Below are 22,532 nucleotides of genomic sequence, written 5' to 3'. Positions count from 1 at the left end.
AGGTTGCGTAGCAGCGGTGGGCGGGGCCAAGGCTCAGTCTCACAAGGCGACGAGTGGTCGGAACCTTCTCCCCTCTCCTTCTCCTTCCCCTTCCCCTTCCCCTCCCAGGATAGGCTGGCACCCGGCACCAGGGTTATCCCGTGGCTGCTGCGGCCTCAACTCCAACGGGTCGGGGCACGGAGAGTCCAGACCGCTTCCAGGGCGGTGCGTACGGCGCCTGCGCAGGCTCCCACCTAAAGGAGGGCGTGGGAGGGGAGGGGGCGATGTCCCAGGGGGATTGGGACCGGGGTTCGAGATTTTGGAGGTCAGGCGAAGGGACGGGAGTAAAGATGAAAAATGGAGGAAGGGAGGAGTCCAGAGGTGGTAAAGGAGCGCTGGAGGGTGCCTTGTTGGGGAGGTCCATTGGAGTGGGGGAGCCTTAAGAAGTACGAGAGGGGGCCTAGGCCGGCTGGAGGACCGGGGGTGGGGTGGGATTTGGGCGCACAACGTGGTATTTAAATGGACAGTGATTGACGGGCCGGGAGGGTAAGCAGGGAACCATCTGGGGGACAGCCTGGGCAGGGGCGGTGGAACCTGAACCCCCGCCCTCGAAGCGCCATAGCTTGGCTCCTCTCCCATGCCTTGTCTTTGGCAGCCTTGTCTTCCTCCTCCATTCCTTTCCCCTCTCTCCCTCCCACCCCTCCATGAGGGAATCTCACATTCCTTACATCCGTGCCTTGAGTTTGCAGCCAGTCCCTCTTCGCGGGTTTCACGCACCAGAAAGCCTTCTCCAAACCAGAGCGTAAGAGAAATTGAGGAGTGAGGAGGAGGGGGCTGGAGAAGGAGCAGAAAGCTGAGAGGGGTGAGGGTGTTTGGCATGGGGACAGACAGACATCTTCCCCATTCAGAAAGTAACTTCATTCCACCTGGTAGCAAATGTGGCTGTTAATGAGACCACTGAGCCACTGTCCTTGGGGACCGGGCTGTGATAGTGATAGTCTAATCCCTTCCTATACAGGTGGTTTTAGTCTGACAATAGAACAAGAAGCTGATAGTGTTGCAGGCTGATAGTTTTCTCCCAGTTAGGAATGGGGTAAGACTCATGGAGGGAATCTGAGTGTTGCAGTAATATTACTGCCCTGTGTGTCCAGCCGACTTTTCGGCTGTGGCGGGTTCCCAGTATTGGGGAAGAAAGTTTCTTTCAGGCATTTCCTCCTGGGCCTCATGGGCCGTCTGAATTTACTTGGCATTCTATTACTGCAGATATCTTACCTGAGATAAGTGGTATTCAGTTTCCTTTCACATTTATTATGTCATTTGACAATATGTAAGGTAGGTAAGGCAGATATCATTTTCCCTATTTGAGAAGTGAAGAAATTGCAAACTACGGAAGTGTTACATGGCTTGTTAAAAGTCGTATAGCTGGCAGAGCTGGGACCAGAACCCAAGTCTTCTGACTCTTGGTCCTCCTCTTAATTGAAAAATCCTGTTTTGTTCTGGTCAGGGGAGCAGTAGAATAGGATTGGTTTTCCCAGGATTGGTTTTCCCAGGGTGGATAACTGTTTGCTTTCTGAGTCTGGGCCTTGTCACGACTAGACAACAGCACAGGTTCCTGGAGACATTTCTCGAGGTACAGGTCTATATGCCAGGCTGCTGGGAAATAGGTTCTCGTCAAAATGGAAGCAGTATTATACTGTCCTCTGTATTATGGAGGGGGAGAGGCATATCAGCTTCCCCCTTACCCCCAACTGCAGGGCAGAGAAAAATGAATCTGGCATTGCACCTTTATCTCTCTGATAGATTTTATTTTATTTTATTTTTTTTAGGTCCGCACCCATATGGACGTCCTCAGGCTAGGGATAGAATTGGGGCTGCAGCAGCCAGCCTATGCCACAGCCACATGAGATCCAAGCTGCATCTTCGACCTGCAGTATCTGAGCTGTGTCTGCGACCTACACCACAGCTCACTGCAAAGCTGGATCCTTAAACCACTGAGCAAGGCCAGAGATCGAACCTGCGTCCTCATGGTTACTAGTCAGATTGGTTTCTGCTGAGCCACAACAGGAATTCCTCTGACTGGTTTTAAAACACCACACTAACATGTTATGGCTGATGAGCATGTATACCAGACTTAAGATGAAATGGTCTGTTTTATGCATAAAAATTGTCATCCTGGAGTTCCCTGGTGACCTAGCAGTTAGGGATTCAGTGTTGTCACTGCTCTGGCACAGGTTCGATCCCAGGCTTCTGCACGCCTTGGGTGTGGCTGAAGGAAAAAAATCATCATTCTGTTCCTTCCTAATTTAGCCCTTCATCTTGAAAGATGTAAAGGTGAGGAAAGGAATGTAAATAGTTTCTAGTCTCCTGCATCTGAAGCCTTGTCTCTCTCTTCTTGGTTTCATCCTTTTAGTAAGGAGAGTCTGGTTAGCCTAATCATACTGCTACCTACAGTCTTCCCAGTTGTCTACCCTGCAATAATTTCCTGATTTTTTTTTTTTTTTAAATCTTGATCCCTCTCAGGAGTATTTCCTGACTTAGAAAGTAGAATGGCACCTGTGCCAACATTCTTGAGTATCTTCTTATGAAGTAGTGTTTTCCAGGTGGAGAGTAGGACAGAATTCTTTTTATATGAAATAATGTATGGGAAAGCACTTTGGAAACATTAAAGCATCATGGCTCTGTGCGTTATATAGCCAAAGATTTGGACTCCTTGACTTGACTTGTAGTTGTGTGCCCTGAACAAAAGAATGGTTTTCTATCTCAAACAGCTCCTTTTCCTTCCCTTTCTTCTTGTCTCTTTCTCGCCCCCTCTCAGCTTTGTTTAAAACATCTGGCCCCTGCGTGTGATTCCTTAGCTGATGAACTCTCTCCTTAGAGGGTAGCCCTGAAACCTCTAGTCCCTAATGGACTTGTCTCTTTCTCTTCAACCGACCCCCAGATCCAAGTCTGTCTCATCTCATTGCCAAGTGCAGGTAGTTCCCCTGACTCACCTTTTCTTCCTTGTTCCTATTAATAGAGCGCTCCTGATTGTGACATCACATCCATCCCCTTGGCGATGGAGCTTGTCACTAGGAAGGAAGACTCAGTCGGAGAATAGCCAACAAGATGGGTTACTGGGAGCGTCTCCTGAGTGGCACTGAGTGGAGGCATCAGGGGGTTGGAGCCTTGTGAACAGGGAACCTGCCCCCCAACACTTGGAAGGTAAAGAGCCTTGATTCAGAATCCCATTCAGGGCTTCAGCCCTCTTTGCCCATCCGGGTTCCTTCTGCTCTTAAGAACCTGATTCTCAAACTTTTCTGTGTAAAACTTTCTGTGATTAACCCACATCAGAATGTTCTTCTTTGTATATTTATGTCTTACATAAACGATTAACTTTTATTACTTGGTGTTAAATGGCTTAGTAAATTTTATCCTTTAATATATTTTCTGTTCTGTATACTCCCTCCATGGACTGAAGCCTACACCTTAGTTTAAGGATAGGGATTGTATTTTCTGTTTCTTTTACATGTCTCTGCTGGCAAGGGGGTTGTGTATATAGAGTGAATACTATATGAGTATATGAGTTTTGGGGTCACCACACAAATAGTGCTTGGTGCTGGTGACCAAGTAGGAGGTCCTTGCTGGTCTTGACACCTGATAGGCCTCACTTTAGGTGTTAGATGAGGTGGGTAATTTTTGTTTTTAGGGCTGCAGGTGCAGCATATGGAGGTTCCCAGGCTAGGGGTCTAATCAGAGCTACAGCTGCTGGCCTACACCACAGCCATAGCAACATCAGATCTGAGGTGCGTTCTCTGACCTACACTACAGCTCATGTCAGCTCTGTGTTACATGAGTTTTTGAAGAATTGTGTGCTCTCTGGATTCTTTTTTTTTTTTTAATAGGCAAGAAATAGAATTTTTTTTCTTGCCTTTTTTTTTTTTTGCTTTTTAGGGCTGCACCCACGGCAATGCCGTATCTTCAACCCACTGAGCAAGGCCAGGGATCAAACCTGCAACCTCATGGTTCCCAGTCAGATTTGTTTCCATTGCACCACGACAGGAACTCTAAGAAGTAGATTTATTAAGGTAGGATGCTTGTGAGAGATGCAAGGAGGCTCTGCTGGATTCTTTTTAAAATCGAACCAATTAGGAGTTCCCAGTGTGGCTCAGCAGAAATGAATCTGACCAGCATCCATGAGGACGCAGGTTTGATTCCTGGACTCACTCAGTGGGTTAAGGATCTGGCATTGCCGTGAGCTGTGGTGTAGATCAAAGACTTGGCTTGGATCTGGCATTGCTGTGGCTGTGTTGTAGGCTGACAGCTACAGCTCCAATTTGACCCCTAGCTTGGGAACCTCTGTATGCTGAGGATGCGGCCCTTAAAAAAAAAAAAGAAAAGAATAAAATTGAACCATTTAAAAAGTGCTGAAGAAGCTTAACTTAAAAAATCCCTTGTGGTAAATAAACCTAGTTTGGATCACAGTATTCTGGAATTAAATGGAACATTAGAGACAGTGTCCATCTTACAGGTGGGGAAAAAGAGCTCCTAAGAGCTCAGGTCTCTAAGAGGAAGAGTGACTTCAGTGTGAGAATTCTACTACTTAAATGAAAAGACCACTTTCTTTTATTTCTTTTATTTTTTTTGCTTTTTAGGGCCACACCTGCGGTTTCTAGATTCTTTTTTTCCCCAGATGTATTTATTTATTGGGAGACAGGGAGATGAGATGAAATGCTTTAGGGACACCTGTGAGACACCCTTCACTAGCTTCTTTCTTCACTAGGTGGAAATTCCTAGGAGGTACCTGTTTCATTACATGGGGGCAGGTTGTGGGCCCCTTTTCCTGTGTATGTGATGGTTTGGAGTAAATGGAGCTGGAGAATCCTCAGCCCTCTGCATCTCTGTTGTATTCAGGGCATGGAGGAGAGAGAATCAGTAGAAGGGATCCTACAGCACACATTCCTGGCTTTTACTCTTAGAGTTTTGCCAAGAATTATTAACAGCATGGTCAGTTACCCTAAAGTGGGTTGGAGTGATTGCTCTAATGTTTCTCTTTCTGTGTTTTGTGTGTGAATTTGCATGGTTTGCACATCTGTACATGGCTTTAGGAAACCATGAATAAGAGAGGATAAATATTCAGGCTTCATTAGGAACAATCTGTTTTGAATCCCTAGCTTTCTCTAGGGGTAGATCAGGGAAAACAACTGCAACAGTAAGTTAAAAGAGCATGGGAGGAGTTCCCGTCGTGGCTCAGCTGTAAAGAACCAAACTAGTATCCATGAAGACGCAGGTTTGATCCCTGGCCTCGCTCAGTGGGTTAAGGATTGGGCTAATGTTGCTGTGAGCTATGGTGTACATCCCGTGTTGCGCTGGCTGTGGTGTAGGGTGGCAGCTACAGCTCTGATCTGACCCCTAGCCTGGAAACTTCCATGTGCTGCAGGTGTGGCCCTTAAAAAAAAAGACAAAAAAAAAAAAAGGCCTGAGAGAGTTCCCGTTGTGGCTCAATGGGTGAGGAACCCGACATAGTGTTTGTGAGGATATAGGTTTGATCCCTGGCCTCCATCAGTGGGTTAAGGATACCAAGTTTGCTATGGCTGTGGTGTAAGCTGTTAGCTGCAGCTCTGATTTGACCCCTAGCCCAGGAACTTCCATATGTCACAAGTGTGGCCCTAAAAATGGGGTCGGGGAAGGACATGGGGAGAGGTCTAATAAAATTCTTGAATTTTTGTTTATTTATTTATTTAGTCTTTTTTTGTGGCATATGGGAGGTTCCCAGGCGAGGGGTTCAATTAGAGCTGTAGCCACTGGCCTACGCCAGAGCCACAGCAACGTAGGATCTGAGCCTCTGTGACCTACACCATGGCTCATGGCAACGCCAGATCCTTAACCCACTGAGCGAGGCCAGGGATGGAACCCATGTCCCCATGGATTAGTTGGGTTCATTAACCGCTGAGCCCCAACAGGAACTCCCAAATTCTTGAATTTTTATAGTTATGTTGACCAAGAATATAGAGAGATACCCCAGTGTAACAGTGAAGGAAATATAGCAACATGATTACCTGGTTTGGTTCTGACCTGCAGAAGGCTGGAAATGCAGTTTTCAGCTTGGGTTCAAGATATTCAAGTCAGGGGAGTTCCCGTTGTGGCGCAGTGGTTAGCGAATCCGACTAGGAACCATGAGGTTGCGGGTTCGATCCCTGTCCCTGCTCAGTGGGTTAACGATCCGGTGTTGCCGTGAGCTGTGGTGTAGGTTGCAGATGCGGCTCGGATCCCGTGTTGCTGTGGCTGTGGCGTAGGCCGGTGGCTACAGCTCCGATTCGACCCCTAGCCTGGGAACCTCCATATGCCACGGGAGTGGACCAAAAAAATAGCAAAAAGACAAAAAAAAAAAAAAAAGATATTCAAATCAGGGAAGTTTGCAGAACTCCTATAATCCTGAAGGGGCCTCCAAGTGCTATTTTAGTTCAGCTCTCCAACTTGAGTGAAACCTTCCAAGCATTTTCCTATTCCACAATTCAAGGAGAAGATCTAGGAACCTGTGCTCTCCCGTGGCTGTGGTCACTGGCTGAGACTTTTGAGGTCCCTGTGGTTTCAGTCTTATTAAGCCTCTGTCCCTGTGGCAGTGAGCAGTTAAGTTCTTGTTAGGCATCCTCTGTGGCATGATAACCCGCCCCTGTGAGAGCCCCACAGGCGCATTGAGAGTCCCAGAGGATAGAAGGGATAGTCAAGGAGCCTCGCCCTTCATCGTGACTGTCTGCCTAGGGGCAGGGCAAGACGGGCAAGGAACTGGCTTCCAACGTTTGTTTCCCACAGATGACAAATAGGAAATACCCTACTCAGAAGTCTGAATTTCCCCTTAATTCTTTAGGCCACACCTCTGAAAGGATGTTTTATAGGAGGGTGGATAAAGGAGCATCTCAAGCAGATAAAACAAAGGTTTCCATGTAGAAAGAACAATGCCAGCATCTCTGCAGTTTTGTTATTAACCTTGACTTTATGGTGGAAACCTTTGCAACTCCCAGCCGTAGCTGGTGGCTTCCCACACCCTCTGGCCATCTCTGCACCAACTGAGGCCAGTTCTCTCCTGGCCCTTTCGGAGCTGTGGAATCCCCTGAGACCCCATTATGATAAGTTTTCAGAATTTATATTCCTCTCTAAGATTACATTGTTAACACTGTTTAAAAATGAAAGTGCATTGAAGCACAATGCAAACTTTTATGTGTTTCATAGCAACTTTCTACATTGCCTCATAGCAACAAGGAGAAAAGAATATGTTTTTAGTTTTGCCCCTTCCACTAGGGATAACTGAGTTTTTTTTTTTGCTGCGCCCGCGGAAATGTTCCCAGCCCAGGGATCAAACCCATGCCAAAGCAGCGACCCAAGCCACTACCGTGACAATGCAGGATCCTTAACCCACTGCACCACAAGAGAACTCCAGGATAACTGATTTTTTTTTAATCTTGTAGAAATATATAACCTAGATCAAAAGTATAATATCAGCCTCTAGATTTTTTAAATGTGTACACTACGAAAACCAATTTCCAGTATATACTATTTTTGCAACTAGCATTTCTTAGGTTTTTTTTGTCTTTTTCTAGGGCCGAACCCACAACATATGGAGATTCCCAGGCTAGGGGTCAAATCAGAGCTGCCAGAGCCACAGCAACGCTAGATCCAAACCACCTCTGTGACTTACACCTCAACTCACGGCAACGTCTGATCCTTACCCCACTGATCGAGGCCAGGGATCGAACCCGCAACCTCATGGTTCCTAGTCGGATTCATTTCCGATGCACCACGACAGGAACTCCTAGCATTATTGAGTTTAAGAGGCAGTTCAGGAGTTCCTGTCCTGGCTCAGTGGTAACGAACCTGACTAGTATCCATGAGGATGCAGGTTCAATTCCTGGCCTTGTTCAGTGGGTTAAGGATCCGGCATTGCTGGGAGCTATGGTCTAGATCGTATAGTGGTTTTGATCTGGCGTTGTGGCTGTGGTGTAGGTGGGGAGCTGCAGCTAAGATTTGACCCCTACCTGGGAACTTGCGTATTTGTAGGCATGTTCCTAAAAAGACAAATAAAAATAAATAAATTAATTAATTGGAGTTCCTGTCGTGGCTCAGTGGTTAATGAATCCGACTAGGAACCATGACGTTGCGGGTTCCATCCCTGGCTTCACTTAGGGGTTAAGGATCTGGCACTGCCGTGAGCTGTGGTGTAGGTCACAGATGCAGCTCGGATCTGGCATTGCTGTGGCTCTGGCATAGGCCAGCGGCTACAGCTCTGATTAGACTGGGAACCTCCATATACCTCGGGTGTGGCCCTAGAAAAGACAAAAAATAAAAAAAATTTTTTTTTTTAAAGAGGCAGTTCAACAAAGCAGTTAAAAGGCTTGGGCTCTGGGGCCCATCTACCTGGGTTGAACTCTGGCTCCACTGCCTGTTAGTGTATGATTTTGGACAAACTTTTTAATCTTTGTGCGTCTATTTTTCATCTGTAAAATTGTAGGTCATGACCATCCTGACCTCACAGAGTAACTCACAGAGGTGTAATAATTAGAGTTAATATACAATAAATGCTTAGAATAGTACCTTGCTTATAGAAATACTCAATAAGTAGTGACTTAATATTTAATTGTATAAGTCAAACATGATCATTGTAAAAAAGAAAAACTAATAAAGCAAAGCTGTGAGTGAAATTAAAAGTACTAACAGCATGGACACTAGCCAATAGTTTATAATAACTATAAATGGAGTATAACCTTTAAAAAATGTGAATCACGGAGTTCCTGATATGGCGCAGTGGGTTAAGAATCTGACCGCAGCAGCTCTGGTCACTGTGGAGGCATGAGTTCAGTCGCTGGTGAAGTGCTGTGGGTAAAAGGATCTAGTGTTGCCTCAGCTATGGCTTGGATTCAGTCCCTGGCCTGGGAACTTCCATATCCCACAGGTGCAGCCACTAAAAAAAATCGTGAATCCCTGTATTGTACACTTGTAACTTATATGTTATTGTCTAGCAGCTGTACTTCAATTTTAAAACAAGTATGAAGAAAAAATAAAAATACTGAAAGTCTACACTTAGAGACAGTTTCTCTATATATATCTTTCTAGACGTTCTCCAAGATGTGTGTACACGCATAAACTCTTTTAAAAAAAAGGCACTGTCTGGAGTTCCCTTGTGACTCAGTGGGTCAAGGAGCAGGTGTTTTTACTGCTGTGATTCTGGTTAATGAAGTGATGTGGTTCATTCTCTGGCCTGGGAACTTACACATGCTGTGTTTTTTTGTTATTATAAAAAGAGTTCCTATCGTGGCACAGCAGAAACGAATCTGACTAGGAACATGAGGTTGCTGGTTCCATCCCTGGCCTTGCTCAGTGGGTTAATGATCCAGCATTGTCTTGAGCTGTGGTGTAGGTCCCAGATGCGGCTCAGATCCTGTGTTGCTGTGGCTGTGGTGTACGCCAGCAGCTGTAGCTCTGATTGGACCCCTAGCCTGGGAACTTCCATATACCGAAGGTGTGGCCCCCAAAGACAAAAAGCAAGCAAAGAAACAAACAAACAGGTACTGTAGGAATTCCTGTTGTGGCTCGGTGGGTTAAGAACCTGACTAGTGTCCATGGGAATTTGGGTTTGATCCCTGGCCTCACGCAGTGGGTTAAGGATCCGATGTTGCTGGTGGCTGTGGTATAGGCCAGCAGCTGTATCCCCAATTTGACCCCTAGCCTTGGAACTTCCATATGCCACAGGTGTGGGCCTAGAAGAGAAAAAGACAATGAAATGGTACTATAGTATATGGTTATTTTACTTACCATATAGCAATGAATATGTTTAAATAATCTAAATAAATAAATACTAATTAAAAAATATATCTGAGTCATTAATGCTACATTGTATCCCATATATGGGTACAAGGCATTCCATTGGATATTTGTATTATTTCTGATGGTTTTTTTTGTTACTATAAACAATGCTTAGATAAACAGCCTAGTATAGTGTTTCATACCCTTGTGTAAGTATTTCCTTAGGCTATGTTATTGAAATTACAATTGCTAGGTAAAAAGGTATATGCTGTTTTAGGACACTTACTTTTTTTTTTTTTTGAAGTATAGTTGATTTACAGTGTCATGTTAATTTCTATTGTATAGCAAAGTGAGTCAGTTATTCATATGCACATATCCTTTCCCAAATAGGTTATCACAGAATATCGAGTGCTATATAGCAGGTCCTTGTTGACCATCCATTCCATATACCAGTTTGCATGTGCTGTCCCACACCCCCAATCCTTCCCTCCTCCTTCCTCTTTGGTAACCATAGGTTTGTTTTTTTGAGGTCTCTAAATCTATTTCTTTTTTTTTGTCTTTTTTGTTGTTGTTGTTGTTGTTGTTGCTATTTCTTGGGCCGCTCCCACGGCATATGGAGGTTCCCAGGCTAGGGGTCCAATCGGAGCTGCAGCCACCGGCCTACACCAGAGCCACAGCAACGCGGGATCCGAGCCTCGTCTGCAACCTACACCACAGCTTAAGGCAACGCCGGATCGTTAACCCCTCATGGTTCCTAGTCTGATTCGTTAACCACTGCGCCACGACGGGAACTCCCTTTTTTTTTTTTTTTTTAATTTCTTCTTTGTAAATTAGGTTTATTTGTATCATTTTGTTTAGATTCCACATATAAATGATATATTTGTCTTTCTCTGACTTATTTCACTTAGTATGATAATCTCCAGGTCCATCCATGTTGCTGCAAATTACGTTATTTCATTTTTTATGGCTGAGTAATATTCCATTATATATATGTACTATATCATCTTTAGCCATTCATCTGTCGATGGAATTTAGGTTGAGTCCATATCTTGGCTATTGTAAATAGTGCTGCAATGAACGTTCGGGTGCATGTATCTTTTCAAATTAAGGTTCTCTCTGGATGTATGCCCAGGAGTGGGATTGCTGGATTATAAATTCCATGAATTCCGTATATCATAAGGTAGTTCTATTTTTAGTTTTTTGAGGAACCTACATACATGCCCAGGAGTGGGATTGCTGGATTATAAATTCCATAAATTCCATATATCATAAGGTAGTTCTATTTTTAGTTTTTGAGGAACCCACATACTGTTTTCCATAGTGATTGTATCAATTTACTTTTCTACCAACAGTGTAGAAGGGTCCTTTTTCTCTGTACTCTCTCCAGCATTTATTATTATTTATAGACTTTCTTTGGGGGTGGGGGGAGGGCACACCTATGGCATATGGAAGTTTCTGGACCAGGGATCAAACCCTTACCACAGCAGCAACCCAAGCCATTGCAGTGACAATGCCAAATCCTTAACCCGCTGAGCCACAAGGGAACTCCAGTTTATAGACTTTTCGATGATGGCAATTCTGACTGGTGCGAGATAAGACCTCATTGTAGTTTTGATTTGCAGTTTTGTAATAATTACTACGTTGAGCACCTTTTCATGTGCCTTTTAGTCATCTGTATGTCTTCTTTGAAAGACTATAGAAGTGTCTATTTAGATTTTCTGCCTTTTTCTTTCTCCATTTACAGCTGTGTCCATGGGATGGGGAAGTTCTAGGGCCAGGAATTGAATCTCAGTCACAGCTGTGACCTATGCCTTATGCTACAGCTGCGGCAAGGCTGGATCTTTTAACCCCACTGCACTGGGCTAGGGATCGAACCTGTGCCTCTGCATTCAGATTCTTTTTTTTGGCCATCTTGTGGTGTATGGAGTTGCCAGGGATCAGATCTGAGCCTCAGTTTCCACCTGCACTGTAGCTATGGCAACACCAACACCACATCCTTAACCAGCTGTGCTAAGCTGGGGATCAAACCTGTGTCCCAGTGATCCCGACACTGCTGGAACTCCTGCAGTCTGATTTTTTTTTTTTTTTTTTGGTCTTTTGTCTTTTTAGGGCTGCACCCGTGCATGTGGAGGTTCCCAGGCTAGTGGTCGAATTGGAGCTACAGCTGCGGGCCTATACCACAGCCACAGCAAAGCAGGATCCCAGCTGCATCTGTGACCTCCACCACAGCTCTTGGCAACACCAGATCCTTAATCCACTGAGCAAGACCAGAGATCAAACCTGCAACCTCGAGGTTACTAGTCGGATTCGTTTCTCCCGTGCCACAACAGGAACTCCTGATTTTTTTTGTAAGAGCCACACCTATAGCTTATGGAAGTTTCCAGACTAGAGGTTGAATTGGAACTGTAGCTGCCAGGGCCTTCACCACAGCTCAAGGCAAAGCAGGATCCCTAAGCCACTGAGCGAGGCCAGGAATTGAACCCACCTCCTCAGAGATGCTAGTCAGGTTCGTTATTGCTGAGCTATGATGGTAACTCCCTTGCAATCTGATCTTAACCCATTGCACCACAGTAGGAACTCTGGGTTGTTTGTTTTTTTTTGTATTGAGCTTCGTGAGCTGTTTGTATGTTTTGGAGGTTAATGCCTTGTTGGTTGCTTTGTTTGCAAGTATTTTCTCCCGTTCTGTGGGTTGTCTTTTTGTTTTATCAATGTATTTCTTTGGTGTGCAAAAGCTTTTAAGTGTAACAGGTCTCCTTTATTTATTTTTGGTTTTATTTGCATGACTCTAGGTAGTGGATCCAAAAAGATATTCCTATAACTTGACATTTACTGTTTTTTTTTGTTGTTGTTGTTAAGATTCACCTGAATCATCTTTTTCTTGCAAGAGTACATTTTTTCCAGACCTTACGCAGTATATGACATGTTATATGTGTATGTGGTATATGTTTTATAACGTATATGACGTATATAGTGTATGTAACATTGAATATTTTGGACATGTTTTTGGATTTAACCTTAATACTTTTCTTTCACAATTTAGGATAATTACAGATTTATTTCTTTATTTGAATATTGAGTATACACACAGATAAATTCTTTTTTTTTTTTTTGTCTTTTTGTCTTTTCTAGGGCCTCATCCGCAGCACATGGAGGTTCCCAGGCTAGGGGTACAGTCGGAGCTGTAGCCACCAGCCTACACCAGAGCCACAGCAACGCAGGATCTGAGCCGCGTCTGTGACCTACACCACAGCTCATGGCAATGCCGGATCCTTAACCCACTGAGCAAGGCCAGGGATTGAACCCACAACCTCAGGGTTCCTAGTTGGATTTGTTTCTCCTGTGCCACAAAGGGAACTCCTGGGTACCCTGTTGTAGAGGGACATAAGCATTTCAGGATGCTATGGGATGGAAGTCCCTCGTGTCACAGTGGGTTAAGGATCTCATGTTGTCACTGCTGTGGCTCAGGCTCCATCGCTGGCCTGGGAGTTTCCACATGCTGTGAACACAGCAAAAAAGAAAAAAGAAGAAAGAAAAAAATAGAATGCTATGGGAAAATTGAGTCTGGGCTGGATGTTTCTCACTGCCCTCCTGCTGCACTCTATCTTGACCTTCTCAGGAGTGTGTAAACACATGTGACATGGAGTTCCCTTTGTGGCGCAGCAAAAATGAATCCAGCTAGTATCCATGAGGGTGCTGGTTTGATCCCTGGCCTTGCTCAGTGGGTCTGGGATCTGGTTTTGCCGTGAGCTACGGTGTAGTTTGAAGATGCAGCTCAGATCCTGCATGGCTGTGGCTGTGGTACAGGTGACAGCTATAGTTCCAGTTCTACCCCTAGCCTGGGAACTTCTATATGTTGTGGGTGCAGCCCCTAAAAGCAGTAAACAAGCAAACACACGGTGACTAACTGTTGAGTACAGTGTAGAGGACTCCACTCCTGGAATGTTAAACCAGATGGTCTCTTGTGATCCATTCTAACCCTAAAGGCAAAAATAAGACTGTCTTAACCAGGTCAATAGGAAAAACTTCTGGGCATGATCAAATTCTGTTATCTTTTATTCCCGTAATTCCTGTAATTTCCAAGTAATTTCTAAATTAAAAAAAATATTTTTTCCATATTTGTAGGAGAGTGTTTAAAGTTGAATTCTGACTTTAAAAAATTTATACTCATTAAAAGTGGGTTAATGATACACCTTGTATCTGTGGAGGGGCCAATTTGGTCACTGGCCCTGTGTAGTGGCTTAAGGGTCCGTCGTTGCTGCAACAGTGGCATAGGTCACAGCTCTGGCTTGGATCCATTCGATCCCTGGCCCAGGAACTTCCATAAGTGAGTGTGGCCAAAAAAGAAGGGAGAAGAAAACTTGATAGTTAAAAAATAGAAGAAAAGCATTAGTCTTAGTCCTATATCCGAATAAAACCATTATTAACAATGAGGCCAAGGATTGAGCATGCATCCTCGTGGATATTACTCAGGTTCTTAACTCACTGAGCCACAATGGGAACTCCTAGTTTGGGTTTTACATTTCACTTTATGTTGTCTTTTTTTTTTTTGTCTTTTGTCTTTTTAGGGCCGCACCCACAGCATGTGGAGGTTCCCAGGCTAGGGGTCTAATTGGAGTTACATTTGCCGGCCTACACCCGAGCCACAGCAACGCCAGATCTGAGCTGTGTCTGTGATCTACACCATGGCTCAAGGCAATGCCAGATCCTTAACCCACTGAGTGAGGCCAGGGATTGAACCTGCTTTCTCATGGTTCCTAGTTGGATTCGTTTCTGCTGTGCTAAGTCTGGAACTCCTATGATGTCTTCAGTATCATTCTCATGTACTCACCCTAATCCATCAGGGTTTTTTTTTTTTTTTTTTGCCACGCCCATGACATGTGGAAGTTCCTGGGCCATGGATCAGACCTGCGCCATAGCAGTGACAGTGCTTGATCAGTTAACCTGATGAGCCATCAGGAAACTCCAATCCTCACTCTTGGTAGATTATTTAAGAGAATGTTAGCATAGGAACAGAAGGTCAGAAGTTTAGGGAGAGACAAATGTATGGTGAATGCCCTTCTCTCCATCCCATTTTATAGGAGATAGCCGACCACTGTTTACAGTGGCAGTTTCAGAGGGATTGTTAGTAAGCCCAAGGCCCTGAACTTAGGCCCTAGAGATGGAGAAATAAGAATACAGAGGGAATTCCCATCATGGCTCAGTGGTTAATGAAACCGACTAGGAACCATGAGGTGGCGGGTCCAATCCCTGGCCTTGCTCAGTGGGTTAAAGATCCAGCGTTGCCGTGAGCTGTGGTGTAGGTCACAGACTCGGCTCAGATCCTGCATGGCTGTGGCTGTGGTATAGGCGGGCAGCTGTAGTTCCAATTCAACCCCTAGCCTAGGAACCTCCATAGATCTTGGAGCAAAAAAAAAAAAAAAAGTATATAGAGAAATAGTGGTGGTAGAAGTCAGCATAATCGTAGCAATGCCTATATAGAATGGGTAAAGATAAGTGAATTTTGTGATTTCTTGCATCCATTAACCTTGTGTGTTAATCATGATTTTTTTCAGTTTAAGGAGACAAAAACCCAGAGTTCGAGTGTAGCTCATCGGGTTAAGGACCTGGCATTGTCTCTGAGGATGTGGGTTTGATCCCTGGCCTTGCTCAGTGGGTTAAGGATCCAGTGTTGGCGTAGGCTGCAGCTGCATCTCCATTTGTACCCCTGGCCCAGGAACTTCCATATGCTGCAGATGCAGCCATAAAAAGAAAAAAAAAAAAAAAAGGGTGAGAGACAAAAACCCATCTCAAGCCAGCCAAAACATAATAAGGAATTTATTGGCTCATGTAATTGATGTTCAGAGGTGATTGTGGGAGTTCTCATTGTAGCTCCGCCAGTATCCATGAAGACCTGGGTTCGATCACTGGCCCCACTCAGTGGGTTAAGGATCTGGCATTGCTATGAGCTGTGGTGTAGGTTGAAGACATGGCTCGGATCTGGTGTTGCTGTGGCTCTGGTGTAGGCCGGCAACTACAGCTCTGATTAGACCACTGCTAGCCTGGGAATCTCCATGTGCCACGGGTGTGGCCCTAGAAAAGATAATAAATAAGTAAATAGGACAACCTGATTCTGAATGTCTGAGAACTACATGATTGGCTGAACTCATCTTTTTCAGGACCTCATAGCTAATGGCTGCTCTGTACACGGTCTGCCCTTATATCACGTGCCCACCCTTGATCCAGGTGGCCCACTTGTTGGATGTTTACAGGAATAGTTTAGGTTACTGTTCAGTGATCCCTTCTTGGATTTGACCTGTAGGAGCCCAAAGATGGGGCATGGCAGCCTCGCTGCTCTTTGAGTCTTTGTTCTCCTGTACTTCCTTCCTCACCCCACCATCTGAATACCAACTCCCACCGTCTCTCCTGCCTGGATGTTCTTCCTGTCTCTAATCTTACCCCTGTTTACAGGGTGATTCTAGAAGGGAACTTTTATTACATCATTCCTTTTAAGTCTTTCAGTGGCTTCCCATAGCCTCAGGATTAAGGCCAAACTCCTTACATAAGACTTCTCATGGTCTGGCCCTTGGCTCCCCTCTCCAAGCCTTGTATTTTGACACTTCCTCTCTTGCACCCTTCAGATTGGCCTTTTTTTTTTTTTTTTTTGTCTTTTTGCCATTTCTAGGGCCGCTCTCGTGGCATAGGGAGGTTCCCAGGCTAGGGGTCTAATCAGAGCTGTAGCTGCCGGCCTGCATCAGAGCCACAGCAATGCAGGATCCGAGCTGCATCTGCAACCTACACCACAGCTCACAGCAACGCCAGGTCCTTAACCCACTGAGCAAGGCCAGGGATCGAACTCACAACCTCATGGTTCCTCGTCGGATTTGTTAACCACTGCGCCACAATAGGAACTCCCAGATTGGACTTTTTTTGAACCACTTACAGTTCTCTGAACCTATCCTGTCCCCTCTTACTTTTGGGCCTTTATTATTTATTTTTTTTAGGGCTGCACCCACAGCATATGTAAGTTCCCAGGCTAGGGGAATCGGAGCTGCAGCTGCCAGCCTGTGCCACAGTCACACCAACTTAGGATCTGAGCCATGTCTGGGACCTACACCACAGCTCACAGCAATGCCGGATCCATAACCCACTAAGCGAAGCCAGGGGTTGAACCCGCATCCTCATGGATACTAGTCAGATTCGTTTTCGCTGAGCCGTGATGGGAACTCCACAACGCAGTTTTACAACATTTCCACGCCAAACCCCCAGCCCATCCCTCCCTCACCAACTTGTCTCCTTTGGTAGCCAGAAGTTTTTCAAAGTCTGTCAGTCAGTTTCTGTTCTGCAAAGAAGTTCGTTGTATCCCTTTTTAGATTCCACATATAAGTGATAGCACATGACGTTTGTGTCTCACTGTCTGACTAACTTCACTTAATGTGATAATTTCTGGGTCCATCCATGTTGCTGCAAATGCCATTATTTTATTCCTTTTTATGGCTGAGTAATAGTCCATTGTGTATCTGTACCACATCTTTATCCACTCCTCTGTCGATGGGCATTTAGGTTGTTTGCATGAATTGGCTATTGTATATAGTGCTGCAGTGAACACTGAGGTACTCATGTGCCTAAAACTCTTAATGCCCCACCCTGCCCTGCCTCCCACTGTCCCCACACAGGTTGCGTACGTTGCCTAGCTAACTCTTGCTTGTCCTGCTATTGACACCTAGTCCTGGAAAACTTCTCAACATCTCCCTCTCCTATCAGCCTGAGTTAGGGACCCACATTTCCTGCCCTCATAACACCCTATGCTTACCCTGAAAGCATTGATCACTTCATATTTTAAGTATATACTTACATAATATCTTTTCCTAATAGAATTAACTTTCTTGAGTCAGCTGTTATTCCTTCCCCAAATGACTGGCACATAGTAAGGTCTCAGTAAATCTTGGACAAATGAATGGATCTTGGCAGTGAGATCAAGTTGGCATATATTCGTAATCTTCTGAATTGGTCTCTTTTTCTTCTGTTGTTCCATCCAGGACCTGGGTTTCAGTGATGAGACATGGGGTATGATGTAACCCGTTTCCAGGGGGATGTTGATGAAGACCTTATTTGTCCTATTTGCAGTGGAGTCTTGGAGGAGCCAGTCCAGGTGAGTTGGTCTTATGACAGGTTTGATGCTGATAGAAAGTATTTGTAGGGGAGGAGTTCCCATCGTGGCACAGTGGAAACGAATCCAACTAGGAACCATGAGGTTGCGGGTTCAATCCCTGGCCTTGCTCAGTGGGTTAAGGATCCCGTGTTGCTGTGAGCTATAGTGTAGGTCGAAGATGCAGCTCAGATCCTGTGTTGCTGTGGCTGTGGTGTAGGCCAGCAGCTGTAGCTTTGATTAGACCCCTAGCCTGGGAACTTCCACATGCCGCAAGTACAGCCCTAGAGAGCAAAAAAATAAAAGTGTTTGTAGGGGAGTTCACTTGTTTCATTGCAGGTTAAGGATCCAGCATTGTCACTGCAGCGGCTTAGGTCTGGAAACTTCCACATGCCACAGGCGTGGCCAAAAAAGAAAGAAAAATTCATAGCAAATGGGGCTAGTGGGGAAGTCACTGCTGGGATTCCCCTTTCCCTACTCCCCACACTCCTGATACACATAGAATAGAGGTGTGGCTGCAAGAGATTTAGGGTTTTCCAGAGTCTGTCTAGAGGGGGACACCACAGAAGTGCAGTGGTTCAGATTTCTTCAGCAGTCACCCCAAGGTAATTTTTGTGCCATAAAATGGTCACCTGTTTGTTTCTGTCCTCTCACAGTAGCTTGCTAGCTGCTTTTTCTCTTTGGGGCTCTAACTAGGCTCCATCTTCCTGCCCACAACTGAACTTCCGAACTCTCCGAAGTTCTCTCTCCATATTCATGATGATGTGTTTCAGGTGATCAGCCAGTCTTCCCTCAGATCTGCCTACTGTTTAACCGATAGGAAGAGGGGAACTATATGAACTGACCTAGTTTCTTCCTGGGACTTACTGAAAAAGATCAATTTTGATGCAGCCATGTACTCTGCATTTTGATATGAAATCTGCCCCCTTCCCCAGGTCATTTCTCTACCATCCTTGCTAGAGTCAGTTGTATCTTCCTGGATCGGGTATGAGGAAAAGCTCGTGATTACCAGGCACGGGTAATGAGTGAGATGAATTCTTAAGAGTTGTGATCGTGGGGCATCATCCTGCCTGGTCCTTCCTGCCCACACTCTGTAAATACCAGTTAATCCTCTTCCACTCCTGGCTAGTTGGCGTTAATCCCATTTTCCAAACCAGGACAGTCAGTGAGGGCTTATGGCCCTTCCCCCAGCTCACTGCTATACAACTCCCTGGGGCTCCCTGTGGTCCTTGGAGAGGATTCTCACTCTGCAGTTTTCAGCTGTCCAAAGGAGCCCAGATGCCTGAGCTGAATGAAAATCAGACTGCATGCAGTGGCAGCTAGCCCTGGTCCTACCCCTACCTAGCCTTTGCGGCCTACTGCCATTAGAGGCTGCCTGGCTGGGTGTGGAACAGGCTCTCCAGGTAATGTCAAGAGGTCATGGGGTGTGTCACTTCTCTCCCCACCTGGCAGGTCCCTGTTTTCTGGCGCTGTCATTTGTGATGAGTCACACATGGAGAAGGCAGTGGCAGTTGGTGACTGAGGCAGCCCACTGTTCTGCGCCACCCCTGCCCCCAAGGCTTTACCTTCTGAGAAGCAGGCCAGGTTACCAGACACATTTCTGAGGGTAGAAGGCCTCTGCTAGGGATGGTGATTTCCCTACATCATATTTATTTATTTATTGAATAGATAATAAATTCATATGGTTTAGAAATAAAAACAGTATAAAAAGATATACTCTTGTGTCCATCCTTATCCCAGTCCAGCTAATCCCCTCATAGAGAACTGTTTTTATTAGTTTATTTGGTATTCTTCTGGCATATGTGTGGGCACATTAAGTGTGAATGTATACATCTATTTGCCCATCTTTCTTATTACACAAAAGGTAGCCCATTCCGTATACTTCCGCAGGGGTGGCAGGATTAGATAGGAAGGTCACGAAAGAGGTGCAGCTGAGCTGAGATCTGAATGATGAGAGGCCGTTCTGGCAAAGGGGAGCAGCAAAAGCAAGAGACAGGAATGAGCAGGGTGTGGGCAAGGAGCAGAGAGAAAGCCAGAATGGCTTGAACTCAGTACTGGGAGCATGGTGTCCGGCGAGGAGAGGCCAGAGGCACAGAGCCAGGTCAGACATATTTCAAGTGTAAAGGGAAACCATTGTAAAGCTTTAAGCAGGCGAGGGATATGATCTAGTTTGCTTTTTTTGTGTGTGTGGTCTTTTTAGAGCTGCACCCGCGGCACATGGAGGTTCCCAGGCTAGGGGTCGAATTGGAGCTGTAGCTGAGGCTACACCACACCTGTGACCTGTACCACAGCTCAAGGCAATGCCAGACCCTTAACCCATTGAGCGGGGCCAGGGATCGAACCCGAGTCCTCATGGATGCTAGTCAGGTTTGTTACTGCTGAACCACAATGGCAGGAACTCTTTTTTTTTGTCTTTTTTAGGGCCTCACCTAGGCATATGGAGGTTCCCAGGCTAGGGGTCTAACAGGAGCTGTAGCTGCCAGCCATAGCCACAGCCATATCTATGCCAGATCTGAACCATGTCTATAACCTACACCACAGCTCAGGGCAATGCCAGATCCTTAACCCACTGAGCAAGGCCAGGGATCGAACCCTCATCCTCATGGATATTAGTCGGGTTCGTTAACTGCTGAGCCACGACAGCAACTCCTCTTTTTTTGTTGTTTGGGTTTTTTTTTTGGGGGGGGACTCCTATTGCATTTTAAATGATCACTCTGACTGCAGAATGTAAGCTGGATTACAAAGGGGCAAGGTAGAAGTAGGAAGACCAGTTAAAAGAATATAAATGAAATACTACTCAGCCATAAAAAAGAATGACATAATGCCATTTGCACCAACATGGATGCAAGTAGAGACTCTCATACTAAGTGAAATAAGTCAGAGAAAGAAAAATACCGTATCATTTCACTTATAACTGGAATCTAATATACAGCACAAATGGACCTTTCCACAGAAAAGAAAATCATGGATTTGGAGAATAGACTTGTGGCTGCCTGGTGGGGAGGGGGAAGGAGTGGGAGGGATTGGGAGCCTGGGGTTAACGGATGCAAATTATTGCTCTTGGAATGGATTTACAATGAGATCCTGCTGTGTAGCACTGAGAACTATGTCTATATACTTACATCGCAACATGACAATGGGAGGAAAAATTATGTATACATGTATGTGTAACTTGGTCCCCATGCTGTACAGTGGGGGGAAAATAAATAAAACTTAAAAAAAAAAGAAGACTATAAATGAGAGATGATTGCTTGAACTGGAGTAGTGGCAGTACAGATGGCAAAAAGCAGACAAATTTAGGAGGATTTTTTGGGGGGGAGGGTCTGTAAGATTTTGAAAAGAATCAAATATTATTTCTTTAAGTGAAAAATAAAAAAGTACTGACAGTTGGATTAATGATACTGAGGATGACCTCTTTCCTTACGAAGCTTTCTGTGTTATAGTCCTTGGTGTCTGTGAGCATCTCGAGCGCAGAAACTATCTTTTTTTATTTTACGCACATAGCAGAATGTTTGGGACGTAAGCACTTGAGTCATTCGTTCATTCATTCATTCATCAGCATCTACTTAGTGCCTGCAGTATTTTCCCCATGCTGGAGGCCAGAGAGCATCTCCACACAGAGACCAGAGAATCACGGAAGTAGGCTGAAATACGATCCTTATGCAACTGAAAAGAATGTGATTCTGCAAAAATCTAGTCCTTTTTTGGAGGGTAGGCCTGAGGTCAGCCCTCATAAAATAAGAACTGGGGCCCACGCAGAGACGACTTTTAACCCTTCACCAGGCGTTCCAGGCTTTTGTTTTGTTGATTTCTTACATTGAACTTGGGCCAGTAAGTCTCTGTCCCCCTCCTTCCTGTCCCTCCAGACCGAGATCGGATTCTGTCCTCACCATAGATACCTACCCCGATTGACCCAGACTGGAAAGATCGCACCCTCCTCTGGTTGTCTTTGGCAGTTGTTGTATATGTAACCCAGTTGGCAGTTAATAATTAACTACCTTATGTCATCTCTCCCATTGTCCTGGAATATTATTTATATCTCTTATTGTTATGTAACTTTTCACTTGTTTGTCTTATGTCACAATCCACACGGGAAGCATATATGAAGCCTGTGCCCACAGTGCCCTGCCCATAGTAGATCTGTACTTTGCCGTGACCCTAGGGACCTCGTCCTGGAAGCTGCTCAGAGCCTTGATTGGCTTTGGGGGAGTTATCGTTCCCAGGCTCTTAGCTGCTGCTAATTCTCTCGTGCCCCTTTTTGCCCTGCTCTCCCTTCCAGGCGCCTCACTGTGAGCATGCTTTCTGCAACGCCTGCATCACCCAGTGGTTCTCTCAGCAGCAGACGTGTCCGGTGGACCGAAGCGTTGTGACGGTCGCCCACCTGCGCCCAGTACCTCGGATCATGCGGAACATGTTGTCAAAGTTGCAGATCGCCTGCGACAACGCTGTGTTTGGCTGTAGTGCTATTGTTCGGCTTGACAACCTCATGTCTCACCTCAGTGACTGTGAGCACAACCCAAAACGGCCTGTGACCTGTGAACAGGGCTGCGGGTAAGATTCCTGCCCTTCTTCTGCCCACACAGAGAAGGGCCTTCCTACTTACACCCCTGTCTCCGGATCCCTTGCTCACTAGCTGAGGAGGCCTCCTGTGGGT

At 45.4% G+C, this 22,532-nt stretch overlaps 1 protein-coding gene across 3 annotated transcripts in view; it reads left to right on the top strand.

Moving 5' to 3' along the window:
• The first annotated feature begins 5 nt into the window (after positions 1–5).
• The window catches only part of RNF41 (ring finger protein 41), a 28,344-nt gene continuing 5,817 nt past the window's right edge, over positions 6–22,532 (top strand). The window contains exons 1-4 of one of the 3 annotated variants that reach the window (XM_047786910.1): positions 6–204; positions 2,996–3,180; positions 17,769–17,881; positions 22,158–22,429. In XM_047786910.1, the coding sequence (XP_047642866.1) occupies positions 17,792–17,881; positions 22,158–22,429 (362 nt within the window). In that variant the 5' untranslated portion in view covers positions 6–204; positions 2,996–3,180; positions 17,769–17,791. Of the gene's footprint in view, positions 205–622; positions 782–2,995; positions 3,181–17,768; positions 17,882–22,157; positions 22,430–22,532 lie in introns of those variants that run through there. The other 2 variants (XM_047786911.1, XM_047786912.1) reach the window with 2 other exon arrangements.

This window comes from Phacochoerus africanus, chromosome 7 (assembly GCF_016906955.1).
Source record: "Phacochoerus africanus isolate WHEZ1 chromosome 7, ROS_Pafr_v1, whole genome shotgun sequence".
NCBI lineage: Eukaryota > Metazoa > Chordata > Mammalia > Artiodactyla > Suidae > Phacochoerus > Phacochoerus africanus.
Note: the sequence above shows the minus strand (reverse complement) of the source record. Positions and strands in the feature narration are given on the sequence as shown.